The sequence below is a fragment of the Bufo gargarizans genome, chromosome 4 (assembly GCF_014858855.1).
Source record: "Bufo gargarizans isolate SCDJY-AF-19 chromosome 4, ASM1485885v1, whole genome shotgun sequence".
Lineage (NCBI taxonomy): Eukaryota > Metazoa > Chordata > Amphibia > Anura > Bufonidae > Bufo > Bufo gargarizans.
In genome coordinates, this window is record NC_058083.1 from 302,484,199 (window position 1) to 302,508,370 (window position 24,172).

Sequence of the window (24,172 nt, forward strand, 5' to 3'; positions counted from 1 at the left end):
GATAGAGGCTACCAGTTTTAGCTTAGTGTCCAAGGAGGCAAGACACTCCCTGCTACTGCAGGGCTGTTTTCTCCTTGATATTTTATTTTTCTAATTTTGTTTTACTTTTTCCTAGGGATACCAGAGACGCATGGACCTCTCTGCTCTCCCGGGGTTGAGCTGCGCCAGTGCCAACTTATCTGCACTGCTGCCTCCCCCACAGAAGCAATAGGAGGATCTGGGCAGCAATGGCTCCCCTACATCCCGCCAGCTAGGGGGTCGCCCGCACGCCAAGCCCCTCTCCCAGCTTCCTGCCACTGCGGTGCCAGTGGCTGAAGGGGCGACCCTGCTGGAAGGAACTGAGGGTGAAGACGTCGTTCGGTGAGATGGCTATTCCAGCCCATACCCCGTCCCTATTTGCAGCACCTACCCCTCTGGGTAAGGGGGGCACCCGTGGTCGCTCATTCTGAGCGCTCAAGCAGACCCTCCCCAGCTCCCCTCAGGTTATCCTAAGCAGGGGGGCCGCCTTCCTCCACGCCGTTCCCCCCACGCTGCTTTCTTCAGCCCGGCATTCTCTCTCCCTCTCTCCCTTCCCGCCGCCGCCCACTCCGTTCCGATCGGGGGGCGGGGCTTATGCCCGACATGGGCAGATCGCGGCGGTGCTTGTTTCTCGGCGGAGCAAGGGACATGGTGGCAGAAGGTCACCCACCTGGGCAAATCGCCGCACTCTAGGGGCCTGCGGGCCCTTTATTATCTGGCTTCTTAGCCCTGAGAGCATTTTCGGCAGCAGGGGGCGTGGCTTACGCGCGCGCGCGCGTCATGTTGGGGGCAGAGTTAAGTTCTCCTTCACAGGAGACATTTCAAGCGCTGGAGGGGGCGGAGCTTGTTTCCCCGCGTTTCTGCTGAGATTTCCCGCGCTTCCTCACTCCTGACAGGAAGCTGAGACACGGTGGGGGACTCTAAACTCCTGTGTACATCGCTCGGCTTCTGTGGGCGCTATCTGCTGGCTCACTGCTGTTGCTGCTCTCTGCTGCTGCTGATCTGCTCCATCTCTACTCCTGACGTTCTTCTGAGGCACTGGTAGGACAGTTAACCCTCTCCTAACCCTCCTGGTCATAGCTGCTATAACCCTTTGTGGTCTCTATTTTAGAGTACAACCACCTTTCAGCATGTCAGATCCCACGGGTGCCCCCAAACCCTGGTACCATGCCTGTAAGGAACTTTTTCCGCACGGGCAATCTGAGCCGCATTGCCTTGCATGTCAGGCCCCGGTGCAGGGCCCGCTTCCCGCTGCGCCCCCCGGTGCCTCTGAACCCCCTGACTGGGCTAGGTCTCTGTCTCGGGCAGTGGAAAGCCTTACACACGTAGTGGGCCGTCTAGTGGATAGACCGCCTCTCCCGCAGGCTGCCACAATCCCTGTCGCACCCGCTGGGACTACCGTTTCTGCCGCCCCCACTGGTTCCCTGCCTCCCAGCGAATCTTCCAGGGCCCGGCATACTCAGAAACGTTCAAGGGTTGAGCGCACATCTTCTCCAGATGCTTCGCTCTCTCCGCCATGCGTGCGAGCTCAGTCAAGTCTATCCTCTCAAAGGGATACGCTTTCTGAGGGAGAACTGGCGGATTCGGACGTGGACATGGACTCAGAGCTTCCGTCCAAATTGGTGTCCGCGGTGGGGCATCTTATCACTAGCATCCGTGATACCTTTCAGATACACGATGACCCCCCCAGCTCCGAACAGGCCGGCGTGTCCTTTCTCCGCCCCAGACAGGCCTCCAAGGTTTTTCCCATACACGCTGATTTTTCTTCTGTGGTATCCAAGGCTTGGACCCGGCCTAACGTCCGCTTTATTACACCCAAAAAGCTGGACATTTGCTATCCCTTTCCAGCGGATTCTGTGACCACGTGGACATCCCCGCCTAAGGTTGATCCTCCCGTGGCTCGCCTGTCCAAAAGCACTACTATTCCTGTACAGGACGGACCTTCCCTCCAGTCTGTTGAGGACCGTCGTACGGAATCCCTCTCCAAGGCCATATTTACTGCCTCTGGTTCGGCCCTTAGACCGGTCTTTGCCTCCGCCTGGGTTGGTAAAGCGGTCTCTGAATGGGGTTTGCAGCTGGAACGGGAGTTAGGGTCGGACGTCCCTGTTCAGGACCTCCGTTCCTTAGCCCAACTAATTGTTCAGGCCGGACAATTCGTCTGTGAGGCCTCCCTTGATGCGGGTGCCCTCATTGCCCGTTCCTCTGCCCTGGCAGTTTCTGTCAGGAGGGAACTCTGGCTGAAGGTTTGGGCGGCGGACGCCGCTTCCAAACGCTCTTTGGCCGGCCTACCATTTACGGGTTCCCGCCTGTTCGGGACCCGTCTGGACGAACTTATATCAGAGGCCACGGGTGGGAAGAGTACTCGCCTCCCCCAGTCCAGGCCAAAGGGCGCCCCCCCCCCCGTGGTCGCGCTGGTTCGTCCCGTTTTCGGTCCTTTCGCAAGACCACCGGGTCTAGACCCGCGGCCAGTTCTTCCTCCTCTGGCCCAGCCCAGGATAGTCGCAAGAAGCTGTTTTTTTCGGACGCAACCTACCTGGCGCAAGTCCCAGCCTGCACGGGCTCCCACAGGCCAGCAGCCCTCTGCCTGAAGGTGCGCCCCCACCCACCCGGGTGGGGGGCCGCCTTCTCCTGTTCAGGAACGTATGGCGGGCCCACATCTCAGACGCATGGGCGCTCGAGATTGTATCTTGCGGATACAAGATCGAATTTGCGTCCATTCCGCCAGACCGTTTCTTCCGATCCCGTCCTCCGCGGGATCCCGTACGAGCGGCCGCCTTCTTCGCGGCCATTCGCTCTCTAATGGACAAGGGTGTCGTCGCCCCCGTGCCTCCGACAGAAAGGTTCAGGGGGTTCTACTCGAACCTCTTTGTGGTTCCCAAGAAGGAAGGCTCAGTGCGACCGATCTTGGACCTAAAACGCCTGAACCGTTTTCTCCGACTGCAGAGATTCCGGATGGAGTCTCTCAGGTCTGCAGTGGCCTCCCTGGAAAGAGGGGATTTCATGGTTTCGATCGACATTCAGGATGCATACCTCCACGTTCCGGTTGCTCCATGTCATCACCGCTTCCTGCGCTTCGCGGTGGGGGACGATCACTTCCAATTCGTCGCCCTTCCCTTTGGTCTGGCGACGGCTCCTCGGGTGTTCACCAAGGTCCTGGCCCCTGTCTTGGCCCTTCTACGTTCAAGAAGTGTTTTTCTTCTCCCATACTTGGACGACATCCTGGTCAAGGCACCCTCCTTCTCTCAGGCATCCGGCAGTGTGGAACTCACCCTGGAGACCATGACGCGGTTCGGTTGGGTTATCAACCACCCCAAGTCTTCCCTTATCCCCTCCAGACGGCTGATCTTCCTGGGGATGCTCCTGGATACAGAGTTGGCGGAGGTCCGCCTCCCGTCGGACAAGCGTCTGGCCCTTCGCGGGTCGGTTCACAGTCTCCTCCGTCACCACCGCCCTTCCCTCAGATCCAGCATGCGGTTGTTGGGAAAGATGGTTGCCTGTTTCGAAGCGGTGCCGTTCGCACAATTCCGATCCCGCACCTTTCAGAGGGCAATTCTGTCGGCCTGGGACAAATCACCGAGGAGTCTGGACAGGACCTTTCTTCTGCCTCCCCTGGCTCGGGCTTCCCTCAGCTGGTGGTTGCATATCCCTCTAAGGGGGAAGTCCTTCCTCCCACTGAACTGGCTGGTGATTACCACCGATGCCAGCTTACGGGGGTGGGGGGGGGGGGGGGGGTTTCCCCTCCCCGGTCCGTCCAGGGCGTTTGGTCTCTATCGGAGTCCAGACTTCCAATCAATATTCTGGAACTGAGGGCGATTCTTCTGTCCCTCAGACACTGGACCCATCTACTGAGGGGCCACCCTGTTCGGATCCAATCGGACAATGCCACGGCTGTGGCATACATAAACCATCAGGGAGGCACTCGCAGCGATGCAAGAGGTGACCCTCATTCTCCTCTGGGCGGAGACGCACGTGCCGGCCTTATCCGCGATTTACATCCCAGGGGTGGACAACTGGGCGGCGGATTTCCTCAGCCGGTCCACCATCGACCCGGGAGAATGGTCCCTGCACCCAGAGGGTGCCCTTTGTCTTCGCTGGGGTCGCCCCGACGTGGACCTCATGGCTTCCAAATTCAACCACAAGGTCCCCCTATACCTGGCCAGGGCACGGGACCCGATGGCATACGGCGCCGACGCGCTCGTCCTTCCGTGGCGCGAATTCTCCCTTCTGTACGTCTTTCCTCCTTTTCCCCTCCTGCCACGGGTTCTTCAGAGGATCGCGGCAGAGGGCGTTCCCGCGATTTTATTCGCCCCGGATTGGCCCCGCCGGTCTTGGTACGCCGACCTAATGTTGCTGTTGGCAGACGCACCGTGGCCACTGCCCTCCAGGGAAGACCTTCTCTCTCAGGGACCGATCTTCCACGAGCATTTAGGCTCGCTACGTTTGACGGCGTGGCTATTGAGACCGCCGTCTTAACGCAACGGGGTTTCTCCGCGGACGTAGTCCGCACCATGATCCGTGCTCGTAAGCCCGTATCCTCTAGGATCTACTCTCGGGTTTGGAGGTCCTATCTGGGGTTCTGTGAGTCCCGGAGCATCCCTCCTCTCCGATTCTCTCTTCCCACACTCCTGTCCTTCCTCCAGTCGGGTCTGGACCTGGGGCTGAGCCTCAGTTCTCTGAAGGGTCAGATTTCGGCACTGTCTATTCTTCTCCAGCGTCCCCTGGCCCCTCTAGGGCCAATTAAGACCTTCTTACAAGGGGTGGCTCACTCTGTTCCGCCGTACCGCCCTCCAGTTCCTTCCTGGGACCTGGATGTGGTGCTCTCGGCGCTCCAATCTGCCCCCTTCGAGCCTTTACGGGAAGTCTCCCTTCGTCTTCTGTCCTGCAAGGTCATCTTTCTTGTGGCCATCACGTCTCTCCGACGGGTGTCGGAGTTAGCGGCTCTTTCTTGCTCCGACCCTTTCCTGATCTTCCACCAGGATAAGGTTGTGCTTAGGCCTGTCTCGACCTTCCTGCCAAAGGTGGTTTCCGCCTTTCACATCAATGAGGACATCGTCCTTCCGTCGCTCTGTCCCTCTCCTTCCCACCCCAGAGAACGGGAACTGCACCGTCTGGATGTGGTCAGGGCGTTGAGGATTTACTTGGAGGTCACCGGATCCTTTCGGCGCACGGACTCCCTGTTTGTGGTTCCGGGGGGTTCGCGCAAGGGTTTGGCGGTCTCCAAGGTGGCTATTGCCCGTTTCATTAAACTGGCAGTGTCTGAGGCTTATCGAGCCAAGGGCAGAGCTCCGCCTTTCGGCATCACTGCTCATTCCACCAGAGCAGTCGGAGCTTCCTGGGCGCAGAGGCATCGGGCCTTGGCTGAACAGTTGTGCAAGGCAGCCACTTGGTCCTCTCTACACACTTTCACAAAGTTCTATAGAGTGCATACGCATGCATCGGCGGATGCTGCCTTGGCCCGCCTGGTTTTGCAGGCAGCGGTTTCCTGATGCTCTGGTGGTGTTCCACCTTGGGTTTGTGGTCCCTCCCTTCTTGGACTGCTCTTGAACGTCCCAAGGTCTGTGTCCCCCAAGGAAAATGGGCGAGAAAAGGAGATTTTTGTATAACTTACCAGTTAAATCTCTTTCTCGCTCTTCCTTGGGGGACACAGACCTTGGGTATAGCTCAGCTCCCTAGGAGGCGTGACACTAAGTAAAACTGTTAAGCCCCTCCTCCATCAGCTATACCCTCAGCCTGGAGATAGAGGCTACCAGTTGCGTGTCCAAGTAGTGAAAGGATAACAACCAATAACGGGAACAACCAGCCAGCAACCCAACGGGGCGCCAAACCATAACCCTGTAACCAAACACAGAAGGGTGGGTGCTGTGTCCCCCAAGGAAGAGCGAGAAAGAGATTTAACTGGTAAGTTATACAAAAATCTCCTTTTTATGTTATGCTAATTAGGGTCCAAGGTGCCCTGAGGGGCGTTTTTTTGTCATTCTCTGGTGCCCAGTGATGCCCCCCTGCAGTGCCTAAGACAGCCTCCTGATCATCAAAACACCTCCAACAGCCCGGCAAATGGTTCCGCCCCCTCCCCACGTCATAAACTACCTTATAGATATGCCCCGTCCTTTTTCCTGTCTGCGGCCAGAAAACTCGCGCAGGCGCAGTACCGCCTGTGGCCTGCGCGATCATCAACCTCCTGAGGGCAACAGCCTCAAAAGTCTCACTGGGCATGCGCCGAGCCCAGTGATGTGACCTGAGTGCTGTTGCCCTCAGGACATTGATGATCGCTCAGGCTGCAGGCGGTACTGCGCCTGCGTGAGTTTTCTGGCCGCAGACAGGAAGGAGGACGGGGCATTTCTATAAGGTAGATTATGACGTGGGGAGGGGGCGGAACCGTTTGCCGGGCTGTGGGAGGTGTTTTGATAATCAGGAGGCTGTCTTGGGCACTGCAGGGGGGCGTCACTGGGCACCGGAGATTGAAAAAAACGCCCCTCTGGGCACCTTGGACCAAATTTGGCATAACCTAAAAATCGCTTTTATATCAAAACTACCAAACGAAAATAAGTAAAAAGAAGACTGCTGGAAATAAGGTACTTTAGTCAACATAGCGATGGTGCCAGCTTAAAATGCTAAAAGCAGGTGACAGAATCCCTTTAAGGTCAGGACTTTGACTTGGTCATTCCAAAACATTAACTTGATTATTCTTTAACCATTCTTTGGTAGAACAGCTTGTGTCTAGGGTCATTGTTCTCTTGAGATTCAGCTACAGATGTCCTGATGTTTTCCTTCAGAATTTATTGTTCCATATATAATGGCTCAGATGCAGCAAAACATTTGAGAGGAGGTTTTTATGTTAGTACATCCAGGGATCTCGAACAACTCCTCAGGGTTGCAATGCAAGATTTTCCTTTTTTTGTTTTAAATGAAAAGCATTATATTTAGAAAGTTCCATTTTGGTCTCGTGCATCCAAAACAAACATTGTCCCAGAAGATAGGTCATCAGTACAAAAATCTTGGAAAACCCCTTGAAGGGGTTGTCACTTCAATACAAGCCACTTACTAATGTATTGTTATTATCCATATTGCTTCCTTTGCTGGCTGGATTCATTTCTCTATCACTTTATACACTGCTCGTTTCCATGGTTACAGACCACCCTGCAATCCATCAGTCCGGAGTGCATTCAAGTAAATGGGTCTGCATCAGCAGACGGCAACCACACAGTCGGTGCCCAATTTGAGGTCCGCAGCATGGCCATGGCCAGCACACGGTCCTGTGCATGAGGCCTTAGCATGTATCGAGCGAGAGCTGTCAGTAATTGATAGTTGTGCATAGGGGCTATATTAAGTTCAGAAAGGGCATCATGTTTATTGGTCACATGGCCAAGGCACAGCTCAGTCAAGTGAATGGCCCTGGGCTGCAATACCAAGCACACCCGTTATCCAATCAACAGCGAGGACGCTGTAGTGGTCTTCAAACAGGTGATTGGCAGGGGTCTGGTTGTCGGAGCCCCACCGATCCGGAGGATAGAGCATCAATATTAAACACCTTGAAAACCCCTTTAACCATTGGCCTTATTCCTCTTTTGAGCGGATTGTGGATTTTCTTTGCAGGGAGAATGAAGCGTTATGGAGAGAAATTTCCGACCTGCGCGCTAAACACTCTCAGCAGCAGCAAGTTATTAGAAAGGTAAGGTTTTATTTGTAATGCTTTTGGGCCTTTTTCCAGAAGAATAAACTCAAATTGTCCCCTAAAGTAGCTCAGAATTCACCAATCAAACTTGACCCTTGTCTGTTTCCAAGTTTTCTTGCATTGATGTCTTTCACAAGGTTTCCTTAGCTGTTACCCTCTAAAAGGATTTGTCCCATCTTGCCATTTTCCTGCTCTGGCCAGGGGAGGCGAGTTACGGAAACGGCTGAGCATCCAGTGCTTTGCTAGTTTTCTTCAAGGAGTTTTACACTGATGACCTATCCTCTGGATAGGTGATCAGTATTTCATGTGTGGTGGTCTGACACCTGGGATCAGCTGTTTGACAAGGCAGTAGCGCTGTGGCCTTCTCCAGCTTTTCCTCGGTCACTTGGCCTAGGCACAGCTCGGCCCTATTGAAGTGAATGGGGCTGAGCTGCGATACCAAGCATAGCTACTATACAGTGTACAGCACTGTGCTTGGTAAGCGGATACTGGTGACCTATCCAAAGGATCGGTCATCAATTTAAAACTCACAGGAAATTCCTTTAACTTCCATAACAGTGCATGGGAGGTAGGCAACGCTGTTTCCATATCTCGGGAGTTATGGCGATTGAAGGTACAGTCCTGCATGGAGGCAGGTGAAAAAGCATGGGGCTTTTATATAGATTGCTACTTGGCCACACAATTTGTCTGGTATTACCATATTTTTATCCACTAAACCGCATGGCCATTAACATGACTGCCCTGTTGTGTGAGTAAAGCTACAACGTTACCAGTAAAATCGTGCAGTGTATTAAAGGGGTTATCCAACAGTATAAACACCAACTGCCGTCCAGGCCCCTCCTATGGAAGACAATTACACGGCACCCACGTCCCTTTTGGATCCCTGCATGACATCATTGTGGGGGGTGTTTATACTTTTGAGTAACCCCTTTAACATTATTTGAAAATCTCACGTATGTGTGGTGTTCAGCTACATGTGAATGCCACTCTGTGACCATACCCTAATGCCTCTATGAAGGCAGTGCCATAAATTACCAGCGAGACTCGGGTCTAGGTATTCACAGTGAAGCAGTAGTTATACAGTTTATTATGTAACGTGGAAGGAGGCAGTAGCTTGTATTGAAGCGGTTTGTTCCAATTAATTCAGTGTAGGAGGATCTAGAGCTGCAGATCTGGTTCTCTTGCTATTAACTAGGACCTCAGCTGTATGTGCACTTGCATCTCGTCCATATGTAATGCTCCCCTAACGTCATGTCTTTATGGAAAGACTACAGACTAGACCTGAGGCTAGTCAACTCTGTGATGAAACTTTATTAGAACATGTAACCACATCTATTGGTCTGCCGTTTTTATTTTATTTTTTATATATAATTCCAGACATTTTAAAGCATCACCAACATTTCAAAGTACTTTTGAAATGTCATAGAGACATATCGAAAGAACGATGAGAGAGAAGCAAGCGTACATCACTCGCGCGCTCTCTCTCCTCACTGCACAAGATGGGCTCCAGCAGCGAGGAGAGAGTACAATATGCGTGCGCTTCTCTCCCCTCAGTCTAGAGATTGGTGAAGGTCTCAGGCCTCCACTGATGTAAACTTTTGATATGACATACCAAAAGTTTTTGAAAAGTTTGTGACTCCTTTAAGAATGTCTTTGTCTTTTTCCTGGGCTCTGCCTGTGTCCCTTTAGGGTACTTTCACACTAGCGTTATTCTTTTCCGGCATAGAGTTCCGTCAAAAGGGCTCTATGCCGGAAAAGAACACATCAGGCATATCCCCATGCATTCTAAATGGATAGAAATCCGTTCAGTTTGTATCAGTATGCCTTCCGTTCAGTCACTGTCAGGCGTTTTGGCCGGACATAATAATGCAGCATGCTGCGGTATTATGTCCGTCCTAAATGCCTGATCAGTCGCCGGAATGCCAGATCCGGCATTAATTCCCATTGAGGCTTAGTTCACACGAACGTGTGTGATCTGTGGCCATATTGCGGCCCTCAAATCGCGGGCTGCAGTACACGGCCACAGTTCAGTGTGCATTCCGCATCACGGATGCAGACCCATTCACTTCAATGGGTCTGCAAATCCGGAATTGCGGAATGGCCGCACGGGACGGGACCCCTCGGAAGCACTACGGAGTGCTTCCAGGGGGTTACGTCCTGTACCTCTGTTCCGCAAAAAGATAGGACATGTTCTATCTTTTAGCGGAACGGGCGGATCGCGGACCCATTAAAGTGAATGGGTCCGCGATCCAATGCGGCTGACCTACGGCCGGCGATCGTGCATTGCGGACTGCTATTTGCAGGCCGCAGCACGAGCACGGGTCACACACGTTCGTGTGAACTCGACCTGACTTGTATTAGTGCCGGATCTGGCATTGCAGAACAACTTGTGCAGACCGGGAAAACTGTGAAAAAGACTACAAGACTGATCCGTCCATCTGCATGACAAGCAGAGAGACAGATCTGTTGTTGCGATGCATTTGTAGACAGATCCGCACCTGGATCCGTCTACAAATGCTGTCAGTTGTCACACTGATCGGCGGATCCGGCAGGCTGCTCCGACGATGGAACTGCCTGCCGGATCACACTAACGCTAGTGTGAAAATAGCCTTATATTGCTGGTTCAGCGCTCTGTTTTCGGAGGCTAGACTTGACACTAATGCTTTGGGCTTTCGTCCTGTTTCTTCTGCTTTCAGATTGTACAGTTCATTGTGACCTTGGTGCAGAATAACCGATTAGTCAGTTTGAAGAGGAAACAGTAAGCACATCTTATTCAGCTGCTATTGTGAGTGCAAAGAACATAAAAGAGCAGTAACTACATGTTCTCCATTCTTATTTTGAAGGCCATTGCTTTTGAACACAAAAAGTTCCCCCAAAGGCACAATACTGCAGACTATGGTTAAAGATACTGGAGAGGACAACCACCATGTAAGTTGACTAATGCGGATGTCTTGATGCCTTTCTTTCTTCATTAGATATCGTATGCACGCTGCGTATTAATGGCCATTTCAAGAGGTTGTATGTGTTTCACATACACAATTGCTAAAACGTGGTAGTATATTCTAATCCTTTCAGACCAGGTTATTTTATTTTTATTTTTTTCAGGTGTGTTTGTTTTTTTCCTTTCACGTATGAGGGCTTGCTTTTTGCAGGACAAGATGTTTCTAATGGCAACATTTAGGGTTGCATGCAATATGGTGGAAAACAGGAAAAAAAGTTGAAATGGGGTGGAATTATAAAAAAAAAAAAAAAAAACATTCCGCTGAAATTATGAAGAGGCACCGTCCCCTCCATAACTTAGGCGTATGCAGCACCAGTTCTAAATGTAAGACCGCTTCTGAGCTGTCTTGCATTCAGACCTTTTTCTACCCCTGAAACAGGCGTGCCGGCTCGTCACCTTGCTCGCCTACGCCAGAAACGCAATAATGGGCCTGGCGTGAGCTCCGTAACTAACCGCAATCAGTGCCTGAAATATGCCTAATTTAGATTAACTCCTAAGTTCCTGTACAGCCCTGCCACAGGAATGCTTGCCACAAGAAATAGTGTTCAGCAGCCCTGTACTACTCCTAAGTACAGGGGCTGTCGCACACTGAATCCGGCTCCCCTGATCCTTGCCGGGGGGGGGAGCTGGAGCATGGCTGGGAATGTGCGCTCCCAGTCTTTAACTTCCCAGATGCCATGGCATCTGAGGGGTTAACTGTATCATTAATTGCATACATTAGCCCCCGATGCCTGCTGCCTAAAACAGCAGGCATCCGGCAGCTATTTTGAAATGCCCGACCGCCTACGTAAATTTACGTTGGGCATTCGAGAAGGGGCCGGGAACACGGAACTCCGGCAGAATTGAAAGCTTGATTACGTACAGGTATTTAAACTGATACAACGTATGTCTAATGCCATGTATAGGAAAGCAGCCAATCCCAGGAAGCTCCACTTCCGCACTCATCCCAACATAGCCAAAGGACTTCCTCCTGCTCCGTGTTGGTGACAAACTAGAAGGGGATTGACTGTGTGGATCAGTTCATTCGCTATGCCAGCACCCTTCTTTTTCTAGGCACGAGCAGTGCTTGAGAAGAGGGTTGTCCTGGGTAACGAACTGAGCCATACAGCCAACCCACTTCAAACGCGTCACCGCCACAAGGAGGGGCAGGAACAAACGAAGTGGAGCTTCCTGGATCGCAGGACCAGTGCTCAAATGAGGACATCAGAGCAGCTAGTATAGTTTTCATTTGAAACACAAAGAAACCGCTTTTTATGTGACAACAGACATTTAAGACTCTGTTCTCACATTGCACATGCCTGAAAAATGTCACTCTTGACAGTGTCCCACATTGCAAGCGGATTATGGAATTATTCAGATGTGGATGATGATGGTAGAAATCTTCAAAATATGTGCCTAAGGGCCCAATGCTTTGGATTATAAAAAAAAAACTAAAAAAAAAGCACAAATACAGTCTCCCCCCCCCCCCCATGCTGTGTAAATTTTGAAAAATGTGCATCCATACATGATGAAATATCTTATATGTATTAGTTCCCAAAATTTTAAAACCATTATTAAAAGAATGTATATTGTGGTCAATCGAAGAGCAATTTTGTCTCATTACACAAGTTTTACTTGTCGTTTCAGGTGACCTTTCATGAGGTCACCTGAAACTAATCGAATCATGAGCTCAGCTTCAGAGCAGTAGGAGACTAGCTGCTATGGTTTTTCCCATACACAGCACAAAGAGGAGATTCTGCTCCCCCTATCTTTCTCGCATAGACACATAGCAGTGTGGAGGACATTATTATGTAGATATAGTAAGTAGAGTTTCTGTGAAGACTGGGAGTAGCACCATTTATTTATTTTTCTTCCCCCTGCAACTTTCATTTTGCAAATGCTCCCTCCATCCGCATTTCCATGTATGTTTATTGGCGGCAGATGTAACATGATCCCTCATCGATCCTAAAAAACAAAACAAAAAAAACAATCTCCTCTCTGCCTTTCTCAAGATGGATTTAATGAGTGAGTGAACAGTTCGAGTCAGTTTGTTGGAGTAGAGGAGCCAGATAAATGGAGAAGGAGGCTTTTTTTTTTTTTCTCTGATGAGATATATTACATAGTTTCTTATATTCACTTGCACTATTGATTAATGCAAATTTTGTTGAAACAGTGGCACTTTTCAGCCTCGAGCTCCAAGCAGTGGCCTGTAGTAAACAGACTTGATTATGACTAAAGGATAGGAAAATAATCCAGTTTTATTTGCAATGTTTTCCAGGTCCCACTCAGGACAGAAGCTTTAAATAGAGGAGAGATTTCTGATGATATAGTAATTTATGACATAACAGACAACCTGGAGGATGAAAGAGAGAAACCCCAGACTTTTCCTGAAAATTCCGAAAGAGCGTCTCCTGAAACGTTAAAGTAAGATCTCCTAAATTCACGCATTCTTATATTTTTGTGTGTGTATATGAGAGAAAATCTGAATCCTTGTTTTTACCAGCAGTCCGCCTTCACCTGAAATTGTAATAGTGGAGGATGACAGTGAAGATGAAGAGGTCACAGTTGTTCAATCAGATACAACTGCAGAGATAATTGGGCCATTGAGCCCAGTCCGTGAGGACATTTCAAGCCCACTGATGTCTGGTCCTCTGCTGTTGAATAACCAGTCCTCACTCAGCACAGAAGACCCTGTCACTATGATGGATTCTATTCTTAATGAAAGTGGTGTTATTTCTCAGAATATTAATCTCCTTGGAAAGTAAGTACCAGCTCCCAATTGGCTGATTATAGAAACTAGCAGAAGGCATGCACACAGGTTGTGTGTTCCACAGTATTGCTATATAGTGCGACTGGTTGGGCTTCTCAAAGGGGATTTCTGGCTCTAAGGTCAATTTCACACAAGCGTGTTCAGTCATGGAAGCACGCTCTATGAGATGGCTGCATTTCCCGGACCAAACATTACTCCTCTGACTTGAACTCGCAGGATCATAGTGATCTATGACGTTGAAGTTCTTGCCTGACTGCAGGACGACTGTATTGTACTCATGGCATTATGTGAGTACAGTAGACCAGCGGTTGGGCAGGAACTCACAGCATCATCGATCATTATAATGCTGTGAGTTTGCATCAGAGGAGCAATGTTCGGTCTAGGAAATGCAGCCATTGCACGGAGCTTATTTCCCAGACCATGCACACGACCATATGTATTTTTCAGTCCGCAAAATACAGCTTTTTGCGCAACCCACATAGGGGTGCGGAAAAGTATCATCATGTACCCTTTTGTAATGGAGCCGCAGACACTAAAAACTGCGCGTTTTATTTTTAAGAGTTAGGAAGCTTGGAAAATAGATAATTTGGGCCATATATTTAAAGCGATAGTCCCATAATAGAGGGTTGCCACCTCTTCATTTATTCAATGCCTGGGTGCAGCAGCTGGTGGCCACCACCCTGTTCTGGAGATATTTGAGATGGGCACCTATTACATCCTGTGGCTTGTCTGCAATTTAAGTAATAAGTGTTTGCCTGTAATTTTGTGATGTTGAAATTGTCACCAAAGGTTTAGCTGGGTGGAAAAGGAGCGTCAGCAAGACATAACATTTATACTGTACTCAGGGCAGAGGATATACTTGGGGTCCTTCAGAGAAAAAAATCGCTTCTGGATCACTTAATCTAGGAACCAAAGATATGCAGTGTGACAAGGGGTCAATAACTTTCACAAAGCTGCTGAATAATAAAGTTTCTGTTCTATTTGCTGTATTATGTACCCTTCCTCTTTTATAGAATGGAACTCATAGACTATCTGGACAGCATTGACTGCACGCTAGAAGATTTCAAAGCATTACTATCTGGACGTCAGTTCAGCATGGATCGAGATCTGCTGGTTGATGTACGAACACATTTATTTTTTTACTTTCCGTTTTGCATATTTTAATATTATAAATCAGATTACATTACATAAATATGTTGCGTCTTTTTAAGGTTACTTTCACATCTACTCTTTCCTATCCGGTTTTGACATCCGGCAGAGGATCTCAAAACTGGAGGCGAACGCTTCAGTTTTGTCCACATTCACTTGTCAATGGAGACCAGAATGCATTCCGTTCCGGTTTGTAGCCGTTCTATGCCAGACATGAAAATTTTGTGTAATCCGGTGCCCATTGACTTACAATGGTTTTAGAGTCGGATCTGACATGTTCATTTTCAATATAATGCAACTGGATTCTTTCAGAACGGATGCTGCCGGTTGTATTATTCAAATCTCATGCCGGATGTCAAAACCGGACTGGAAAAACGCTGATGTGAAAGTAGCCTAAGATTTGCTTGTTTATATAAAGCAGTTCAGCCTTTCAGAATCTCCACGTTAGTCACTGTTTGGGGTACGCTACCATTTGCTATCACTAGCTCACATGTTTTCAGCTTGTAACCTCATGCCTTTTTTGAGATCAAAGTAAAAAAAATATAATAATCTATACAAAGATGCTAAATATATTCAGCCATGTTTTTAACCCCTTTAGCTGGAAGGCTGGAGAAAAAAATTACAAAATGGGGTGAAACTGGAGAAAAAGCGCAATCCTGCTACTTTTTACTGAATTTCTTTTTACGGCTTTCCCTGAGCAGTAAAACTGACCTGTTGTCTTCATTCTCCGGGTCAGTACAATTACAGTAATAAAACATTTGGATAGTTTTTCATACTGAAAAAAATAAAACCTTTTTTATTTTATGTGGGGCAAGCTATGATTTTTATTGCTAACATTTTGGATTGTCATCAGAACTATGTTTTTGATAACTTCTTATTTATAAATTTTTTGGGGGGAGAAGTGATGAAAAAATGGATTTTATTTTCTGCTACGGCGTTCACCATACAGGATACATACCGTATTTTTCGCCCTATAAGACGCACCGGCCCATAAGACGCACCTAGGTTTTTGGGGAGGAAAATAAGAAAAAAATTATTTTTAGCTTTTGGTGGGTTTGGAACTAATGGTGGTCAGTGCGTCTTATGGGGCGAAAAATACGGTACATTTATATTTCAATAGGCATCGCCATTTCCCAAAAACGCCCACACTATGATGTTTAGAGGGTGACTTGCATTTAATATTTTATGCTAAACTTTTTTTACTTTGTGATTCGCTATGTTATGGATAACTATAACTATGTTATAGAACAGGACTCTACAGGAACTACAGCTATAAAGGCCTTGGTTTCTTCAGAGAGACCAAGGCTTTTATACAGAAACAAGAGCTTCCCCGATCTCCCAGCAAATGCCTCTTCAGATGGAAAATAAGAAATGGCAGTCTGAACTTATGTGCAGTACTACTCAAGTATTACTGCAAATAATAGTCCAGAATCCTGGTGACCGATTCCTTTTTAAAGGGTTTATCCCATTAAGACCACTTATCCCCCTCCCCACAGGTTAGGGAACAAACGTCTACTCAGAAACGGGGCCCATACTGCCTGAGCGGTGGTTACACATGCACGCCGCCACTTCATTCAGCTCTATGGGGCTGCCAGAGATGGCAGAACACTTGTACTTGGCAATCTTTGATAGTCCCACAGAGTTGAAAGGAGTATCCCCCATTGTTGTGATCAGAAGAGTCCCCTCCGGTCGGACCTCCTCGGATCCTTATTCCCTATCTTTTCAGTTTCAGTTAGCCATTTAGTGTGCATTTCCCTTGTCATTACAGAGGTTTTCCAGGGTCTAGATATTGATGTCTTAATCTGGGGGTAGGCCATGAATATCAAATCTGTAGGGATTGACACCCCCATTGATGAACTGCTTTTGTGGGGCACCAGAAGAGCTTTATGCATTGTGCAGTTGCCCTACGGCAGCTTGGCTCCCGTTCAAGTGAGCCCCCGCCTATTTAGTATTGATGAGCTCTCCTGTGAATAGGTCATTGGTATCTAGACACTGAAAACGCATTTAAAGTATGGGCTCATTCACATGGCTGTTCGGCCTCTCCCGTATTGCCCCCAAATAGTGGGTCCGAAATATGCAGGCACCAGCTATGTGCACCCCATCATGGATCACTTGAATGGATCCGGAAGGTCGTGGCGGAACGGAGGCATGGAAGCACTACGGAGTCAGTGCCCGCAATGCACGGAACGGCCATGTGTATTAGTCCTAAGTGTGTATATATACCGCTATATAAATTTTCAAAGAAAATTGCAGCCTTTCCTATAAGTAGAGCACAAGTGATCTGATTAAGGAAAATGTACAAAGTTCCTTCTCATCCTAATGTGAAGACGAGATTTAAAACTGCCCCTTACTGTTTTATGGTGTATTCATCCTAAAAATGATGATGCCTAAGAATGGTGGCCATTTCCTCATCAGTCTGAGGCAGATTGCGGTGTTTTATAAATGTTTTTAAGGCCTCTTGCACACAACCGTGGTTTTGTTCCGCATCAGAGCCGAATTTTTTGCGGCTCGGGTGCGGCCCCGTACACTTTAAGGGGCCGCAAAAGATGCGAACAGCACTCCGTGTGCTGTCCGCATCCGTTGTTCTGTTCCGTGGCCCCACAAAAATTATAGATCATGTCCTATTCTTGTCTGTTTTGCGGACAAGAATAGGCATTTCTATAATGGACCGCCTGTTCCGTTCTGCAAATTGTGGAAGGCACACGGTCGTCATCCGTGTTTTGCGGATCCACAATTTGCGGACTGCAAAACACTGCACCTTCGTGTGCAAGAGGCCTAACACTCATTGGAAATGCATGTATGTCTGTTTCAGTCTGACTGGTGTGCATTACAGAGGGAATCTGGCACAGCGGTCCTTGGGTCTTGAGGGAAAAAAATGAAAAAACAGAATTTTACTTAATTTTTCTTTTACATCTTTCCTTTTTTCAGATTTTCTCCAATAATGACCAAATGAGTCCTTCTGACTATCTAAACGGTCCAAAGGTACATATCTAACAGGAGATGGCCTGTATTCCCTCACTTTATGCATTTAACGACAGTGGGTTCATACTGGACTGCTGACATTGTGGCTAACTGCTAAGTGAAATCGTTCTACAGGGAATACTGTGGATTCTGAATAATAAATATAGTTCAAACGTATTATCCGCATCCAGTCGAGCATTTTTTGTGGATTTAGATGTGGGCCCATTCAATTGGGCCACAAAAGATGCGGACAGCACAACATTTCCGTTCCGTGGCATGCACAAAAAATATAGAACCTATTCTTTTCTGCATTATGGATAACGATAGGACTGTCCTATTATGGCCCGGAAGTTCCGTTCTGCAAAATGTGGAACACACACAGCCGGTATCGATTTTATTTTTTACGGAGGGCATGAGCCCTTAGGATAAGGTAGTGGCTGATGGCTACTGACAGGGAGGTTTCTTCTGCCTCGGTCTCTGCAGTCACAATTGAAGACCATAGTAATAGGGAAAAGGTCTAATAGAGCCTGTTATTAAAACCTGGACAGGGAGACACGATGGTTCTGTTCCATTAAACTTGTCTTTGCCCATAATGTCATGAAAGAAAAGGCACCTCTTTCTGTCCTTTTTTTCTTGTGTAATTTTTCCTTTAAAATCGTGCTTTCCTCTTTTGTGTAAATTTTCTTCTTGTTTTTAGTCATTGTGCAGTAGATAAGTTTTGACCATCACCTGTTGTGAATGGTGGCTACTGTGTTATCTATCTATAGGTGTTATCAGTCATTATACTTCTGCTTGTAATGATTTTGATGAACTGAATTCCTCCTTAAAAGGATTGAACAAGAATTGGCCGAAACGTTGGGACAAACTATACGACTTTAACTCATATGCTCCAATCCGGATGTACTATACACTAGATATATGATATGATGTAATACGTTTACTAATTAAAAAGCATCAATTGATTCTATTTTGACACGACCTAACGTCCTCCGTCAGCACCCAACCCCATAGGGTGTGCAGATCTCATCATCCCTTTTACAGTTTCGTATCTATGGCTCGTGCCATATTTTGCAACTATTTTATGCCACACTAGTGTTGTGAACAACTTAAATATCTCTTCCTGGATAACCTCTTTATGACTTATCCTCAGGAATAGAAGGATAGTTAATCGGTATCAGATGTGGGGGGGTGCGACGTCCGGGACCACTACCGATCAGTTAGAAGAGGCCTTCAGCACCATAGCCTCTTCCTAAACCAGTGACATCCCTGTACATCTGACACATGGCGTAGTTCCAGATCAGCCCCTTAGGGGCAATACCAAGCACCGCCACTATATGATGTACGGCTCTGTCCTTGGAATCGCTTGTGGCTCTCTGAAACAGCTGATCGGCGGGGTTGCGGGACTTCGACCCCCCACTAATGTTATAATGATGACCTATCCTGAGGATGTTATGTTTTTTTCCAGGAGAACCCCTTTAATAAATCTTCCCCCTACACCCCAGTGTCTTGTATTCATCTGAGGAAAAGTGGCCTTGGTAGCTGTGACTCTATTAAGGCTACATGCACACGACCGTATGTGTTTTGCGGACCAATTGAAATGAATGGGTCTGCATCCTATCCGCAAAAAAAAAAAAAAAAGGAACTGACACGGAAACAAAGTACGTTTGTGTGCATGTAGCCTAAGGACTATTTTCATCACATTATCATGATTTGTAGAAAGTAAGGAAAGGAAATGTTATGGCCGTGTCTATAGGTTTTTTCACTTGGGACTGGATGTTTCTTAAAATTGTCTCAATGCCTCAAGTGATTTGTGCGGTCCAGATCCAATGATCCCTCATTGTTTTACAGCTGGAGACCAAAGGACTGGAGTCTTTTAGAAACGGTGAAAGCTTTCCTGAATCCGCTGATTCCCCTGTGGATAGCCGAAAGTCTGGTAAGTTTGTTAGAACATTATGGGGAGGGGGGTCAGCTCTGCTTAGGTATGGTTTTTATGTACTACTGGTGCAGCAGAAATCACCTTTTGCAATTAGGCCTAATCTTAAACAAAATTTAAAAAGTGAGCTATGCCCACGGCGACAATGTTTCAGTTGTGTTTTTCAGTATAGGTTTGATTGTTTCGATACCAAAATTTCTATTTGGTTTCGATACCATAAAAAAGTATTGCGATACACCAAAAAAAAGCCATGTGCATTCCGCATTTTATGGAAATCCAGGCCCATATTAGAACAGTCCAATCCTATTTTTTTTTTTTTTAGGGGGACAAGGTGACAAAAACTGCTCAATTCTCCATTTAAAAAAAATAAATAAAATTCTGTTATGGGGTTCACCGCATAGGACATTTATTTTATTTTTTATAGTTTGGACTTTTCGGACGTGGCGATATGTAATATGTTTATTTATTTATTGTTTGTATATTTTATATGTAAAATTGGGAAAGGAGATGATTTATACTTAATATTTTGGTCTTTTTTACACCCAGCAGCAGGGAGCTTACCATGGCAGCCAGGGCTTCAGTAGTGTCCTGGCTGCCATGGTAACCGATTGGAGCCCCAGGAATACACAGCTGGGGCTCCGATCAGATACTGCCACCAATGATGGGGAGAGGACCCTGTGGCCACTGCTACCAATGATTTTAATACGGAGGGGTGGGGGCGCACTGTGCCACCAATGATTTTAATACTGTGGAGGAGGGCGCACTGCGCCACCAATGATAATTAACATTAATTATAGGAGGCGGGTGCGGCACCTGAGGGGTTAACTGCCGCTGATCGCAGCTCCCTGCCAGTACCTGCCTCCTGGATTTGTATTAAATGTTTACTTTCATTGGTGGCGCAGTGCGCCCGCCCCTCTCTCTCATTGGTAGCAGTGGCACAGGGGGGAGGGAGAGAGTGCTTCCTTCTCCCCTGTGCTGCTGAGGAGAACACGGAGCGCGCTGAGAGCAGCATGCTCCATGTTCTCTGATACTAGACTGCACAATAAAGAAAGCCTAGTATCGAAAAAAGGCAAATCGAGGTCGAGACCAGACAAAAGTATTGATTGGGTATCGAAAATTCGATACCCGAAACAACCCTAGGTTTGAAAGGTATCTGACGGCAGGTTTATGCTGCCAAATCTGAGGGCAGCACAAAGTAGTGATAGAGAATCTAATTTCAGCACTGGGTCACTTGTAAAGATACTGGGGGTCATCTACAAAGACAGTTTTTTGGCATAAAAGTCCAAATAGCATTTCTCACAAAAATCGTGTGACTTTATTATTCTTGCTCCTCTCACCACATAAAAAAAAGGGGATTGGACAGATGCAGCCCAACGCAAAATAATTGCACCAGAAGATGGCCACAAATAGATTCTGAAATATACTCAAGTTCCTTGGTGGCGTTGATCTCTGTTTCTACCATATGGACCACACTAATTTAAGCAGTGTGCCTCTTGGAGGGGTTGTCAGTGTTCACAGCTGAACCTAGAGATGCCCACATTTTCACCCAGGCAGCCCCCCTAATATGAACATTGTATTTCATGCTCCGATGCTCTCCCTTGCCCTACACTAAATCGTGCAGGGAAAAGGCATTTTTTCAGAGATCCGGAGACGCCCCCGGCTCTCCATAGGGACTGCTAGGCGGAGGCTTTCTGCTCACCTAGCAGAGATCCCGGTGATGTCACCGGCACTAATGGGCGGGCTTTAGTGCTCCCCTAGCCTGTAAAATGGCGGTGATGCCACCGAATACACCGCTGGACGGAAGCCTCCACCTAGCAGTGTATAAACATAAACAAACAGCCCTGAGTGATCCAGAGCATGGCAAGGGAGAACTTCGAAGCATGAAATACTCTGATGCTCATATCATGAGGGCTGGTTGGGTGGAAATGGGGGGTATGGCCGGGTTCAGCTCTGAACCCGAACAACCCCTTTAATAAACTGCCATATCATAGTCTGTGCAACCCATTGTAGTTTTCATAAAGTAGTTTTTGTTGGCTGTAGCAGGACTCGAGCAGTGTTCTCGTAATCGTGAATGGTGGACTAACCATCTCTCCCGCCACTGATTGACAGGTTTCCCTCTTTCACACAAGCGTATTTGTAATATATATATATATATATATATGGCACATATTTTGTGTACCGGAATCTGCTGCTAGTGAAAATGTATAGGGCTATTCACATGGGCGTATATTTTCAGTCAGTATTTGAAATTCAAGGACTTGTCTAATATCAAGTACTCCTGCATTTGGGTCTCGCATCTAATAAACTGTTATTTCACAAGTACGTGACCCAGGGCTGGAATCTGGGTCTGTCACTACTATATGCTGCTCCTTCTACTACTAGGCAGGCAGGGCAACATGGACATGGTGACAAATAGCACCTGTGTACAGAGAACTGCCTAAAAACACCTGTATTGCTCAAATAAAATTCGTGGAGTTAAGTCACTACCCACTGACCTGTAAGGGTTGATAACACTGTGGTTATATGTTAATTATGGTAAAACCATTTGGAGAACTGAAACAACCATACCTGGGATAGCCCCCGGGGGAGCACACTGGTATTTCACTGTACATTGTTAATGGTCATGCAAAACCATTAAAGGGATATTCCACTTTTATTCCCTATCTACAGGGGATAGAGTACAGCACTCGGCGCTCCTGTAGAAATGAATGACTGGACCAGCTGCTCCATCCATTTCAGGGGGGGCTCCACAGGGTACGTGACCCCTGTTCTTATGATCGGTGGGGGTCACGGTGGTAGGACCGCCACCAATCTGATAGCTATCCCCTATCCAGCAGATAGGACACAACGTGTTATAATCGGAATACCACTATAACCCTGCACAGTATATGTAATTTACTTGCAGGCCTCTCGTTGCACAGTGTCCTAACAGGCTGATACCAGTCGTCATACTAATGTGTACCATTTGTGTTTGCAGACCAGCAACTTGTGCAGTATACAACGTATCCACTCATGGCTTTTCTGGACAGTGATCCCGGCTCCTTCTTATCAGAGACGCAGACTAGCAAAGCAAGCGAACTAGACAATCCTTTGGAATCTAGCCTGGACTCTGAGCCGCCACAGAGTAAACTGGTGCGACTGGAGCCGCTGACTGAGGCAGAGGCCAACGAGACCACCCTGTTTTATTTATGTGAACTTGCCCCTTCACCCCTGGACAGCGATATGCCCCTGCTGGACAACTGAAGTGCTGGGGGTACCCCACACCTGTATATATTCATCAAAATGATGAACTATTTATTTGAAGTATCATTTTGGTACTGTTTCTCTTTGTTTGTTTTTTGCAACTTTCAGACACTGCAATTTCACATTTTGTTTATGCACAACAATAACCTGTTAGTTTTAGCAAAAAGGGCCGATTGTTGCATTATCCAAGTATATTTTTACTATAATTGTAGGTTAGAAACCAGAGCTCCATTTTGTTTCACATGTAATGTATATAGACCTGCTCTATGGTGTCCAAAAAAAAAAAAAGGCTAAGCTGCACCCCTTTAATGAGACACTTCCGTCAAAGTTTTTTCTCATTTCAACAGTACTGTACCATTAGAAACAAAATATTGTCCCTCTGTAGCAACCTGCACATATACTGTAGATGGGGAACCCACTGTTATTGTATTGCCGCTGTGAGGGAGAGATTTAGTAAAATGGTAGATTAGTAGGAAAACATTGACTGCCCAGAGAAGAGCATAGCACTTATCAGTGCCAAGTGTGATCCTCTAATTGAGTCGCTCTATCTGCGGTTTGTCCAAACAAAGGGGAAATAAAAGGCTATGTACACCATGGCGAACATTATTTTAGGATTGAATTTTACTCGTTTTGAGTGAAAATCATATTTTGTTTTTCAGTTGGCCTTTATTAAAAATGTTCATCCATTTCTGAGTATCAAAAATAAGTCTGTTTGCAAGCTGTCGCTTTCGTTTTTGTAGAGCTCGCGCCTCTGATCTCCTGACCTCATAAACACTCATTATAGCTCAATTCTTAGCAAACTGATAATAAGTGTCTGAGGTCAAGAAGTTAGATAAGTGGTACACGTTGACTGGATTAAAAGAAAATAAAGTGACAGCTGGCAAACAGACTTTTTTAAATTAAATTTCAGAAAATGCTGGCATTTTTAATAAAGACCAATTGAAGAAAAAAAATGTTTTAGCTTAAAATGAGTCAAATTCAATCCTAAAAAGATGCCCCTGAAGGTGTATATAGCCTTTAAAGAGCCAAGGCAAGAATAGAATACATGGAGTGACTTCAAAATATTCTGCAAAACCATCCACCTGTTTAGTTTTTTTTAACAGAATATTCCTATTATAGGCTGATGGTAGTGTCCCTTTAACGTATAATGCACCTTGCAAGCATCACTATGGATGGTGCAGTGTGCCTTGTTTGAGAGCAGGAGTACATATGTATATACACAATGCTGGAATTGTATCCTGTGTTCGGATGGCTATGGAAAGTGCAAGAAAATGTGACCTAGGAACTAAAGTGCCTGTCCTTTTAGCGTGCTTTGAACAGCAATTTTTATTTTGAGGGACCAATGACTATCACTGTTCAATGATACATTGTGGATCTTTTATGTAAACCTGTTAATACACTACTTACAGAAGGTGGCTTTACCCAAATAAACAGATCTGTCCATAA

At 47.1% G+C, this 24,172-nt stretch overlaps 1 protein-coding gene across 3 annotated transcripts in view; it reads left to right on the forward strand.

The window, feature by feature from the left end:
* Positions 1-24,172, forward strand: part of LOC122936344 (heat shock factor protein 2-like) — a 31,052-nt gene extending 6,880 nt beyond the window's left edge. Inside the window, exons 5-13 of one of the 3 annotated variants that reach the window (XM_044292492.1) lie at positions 7,612-7,687; positions 10,387-10,448; positions 10,534-10,618; positions 12,949-13,094; positions 13,174-13,431; positions 14,454-14,559; positions 17,518-17,571; positions 19,399-19,483; positions 22,461-24,172. In XM_044292492.1, coding sequence (XP_044148427.1) covers positions 7,612-7,687; positions 10,387-10,448; positions 10,534-10,618; positions 12,949-13,094; positions 13,174-13,431; positions 14,454-14,559; positions 17,518-17,571; positions 19,399-19,483; positions 22,461-22,726 — 1,138 coding nt within the window. In that variant the 3' untranslated portion in view covers positions 22,727-24,172. The remainder of the gene's footprint in view (positions 1-7,611; positions 7,688-10,386; positions 10,449-10,533; positions 10,619-12,948; positions 13,095-13,173; positions 13,432-14,453; positions 14,560-17,517; positions 17,572-19,398; positions 19,484-22,460) is intronic. The other 2 variants (XM_044292493.1, XM_044292494.1) reach the window with 2 other exon arrangements.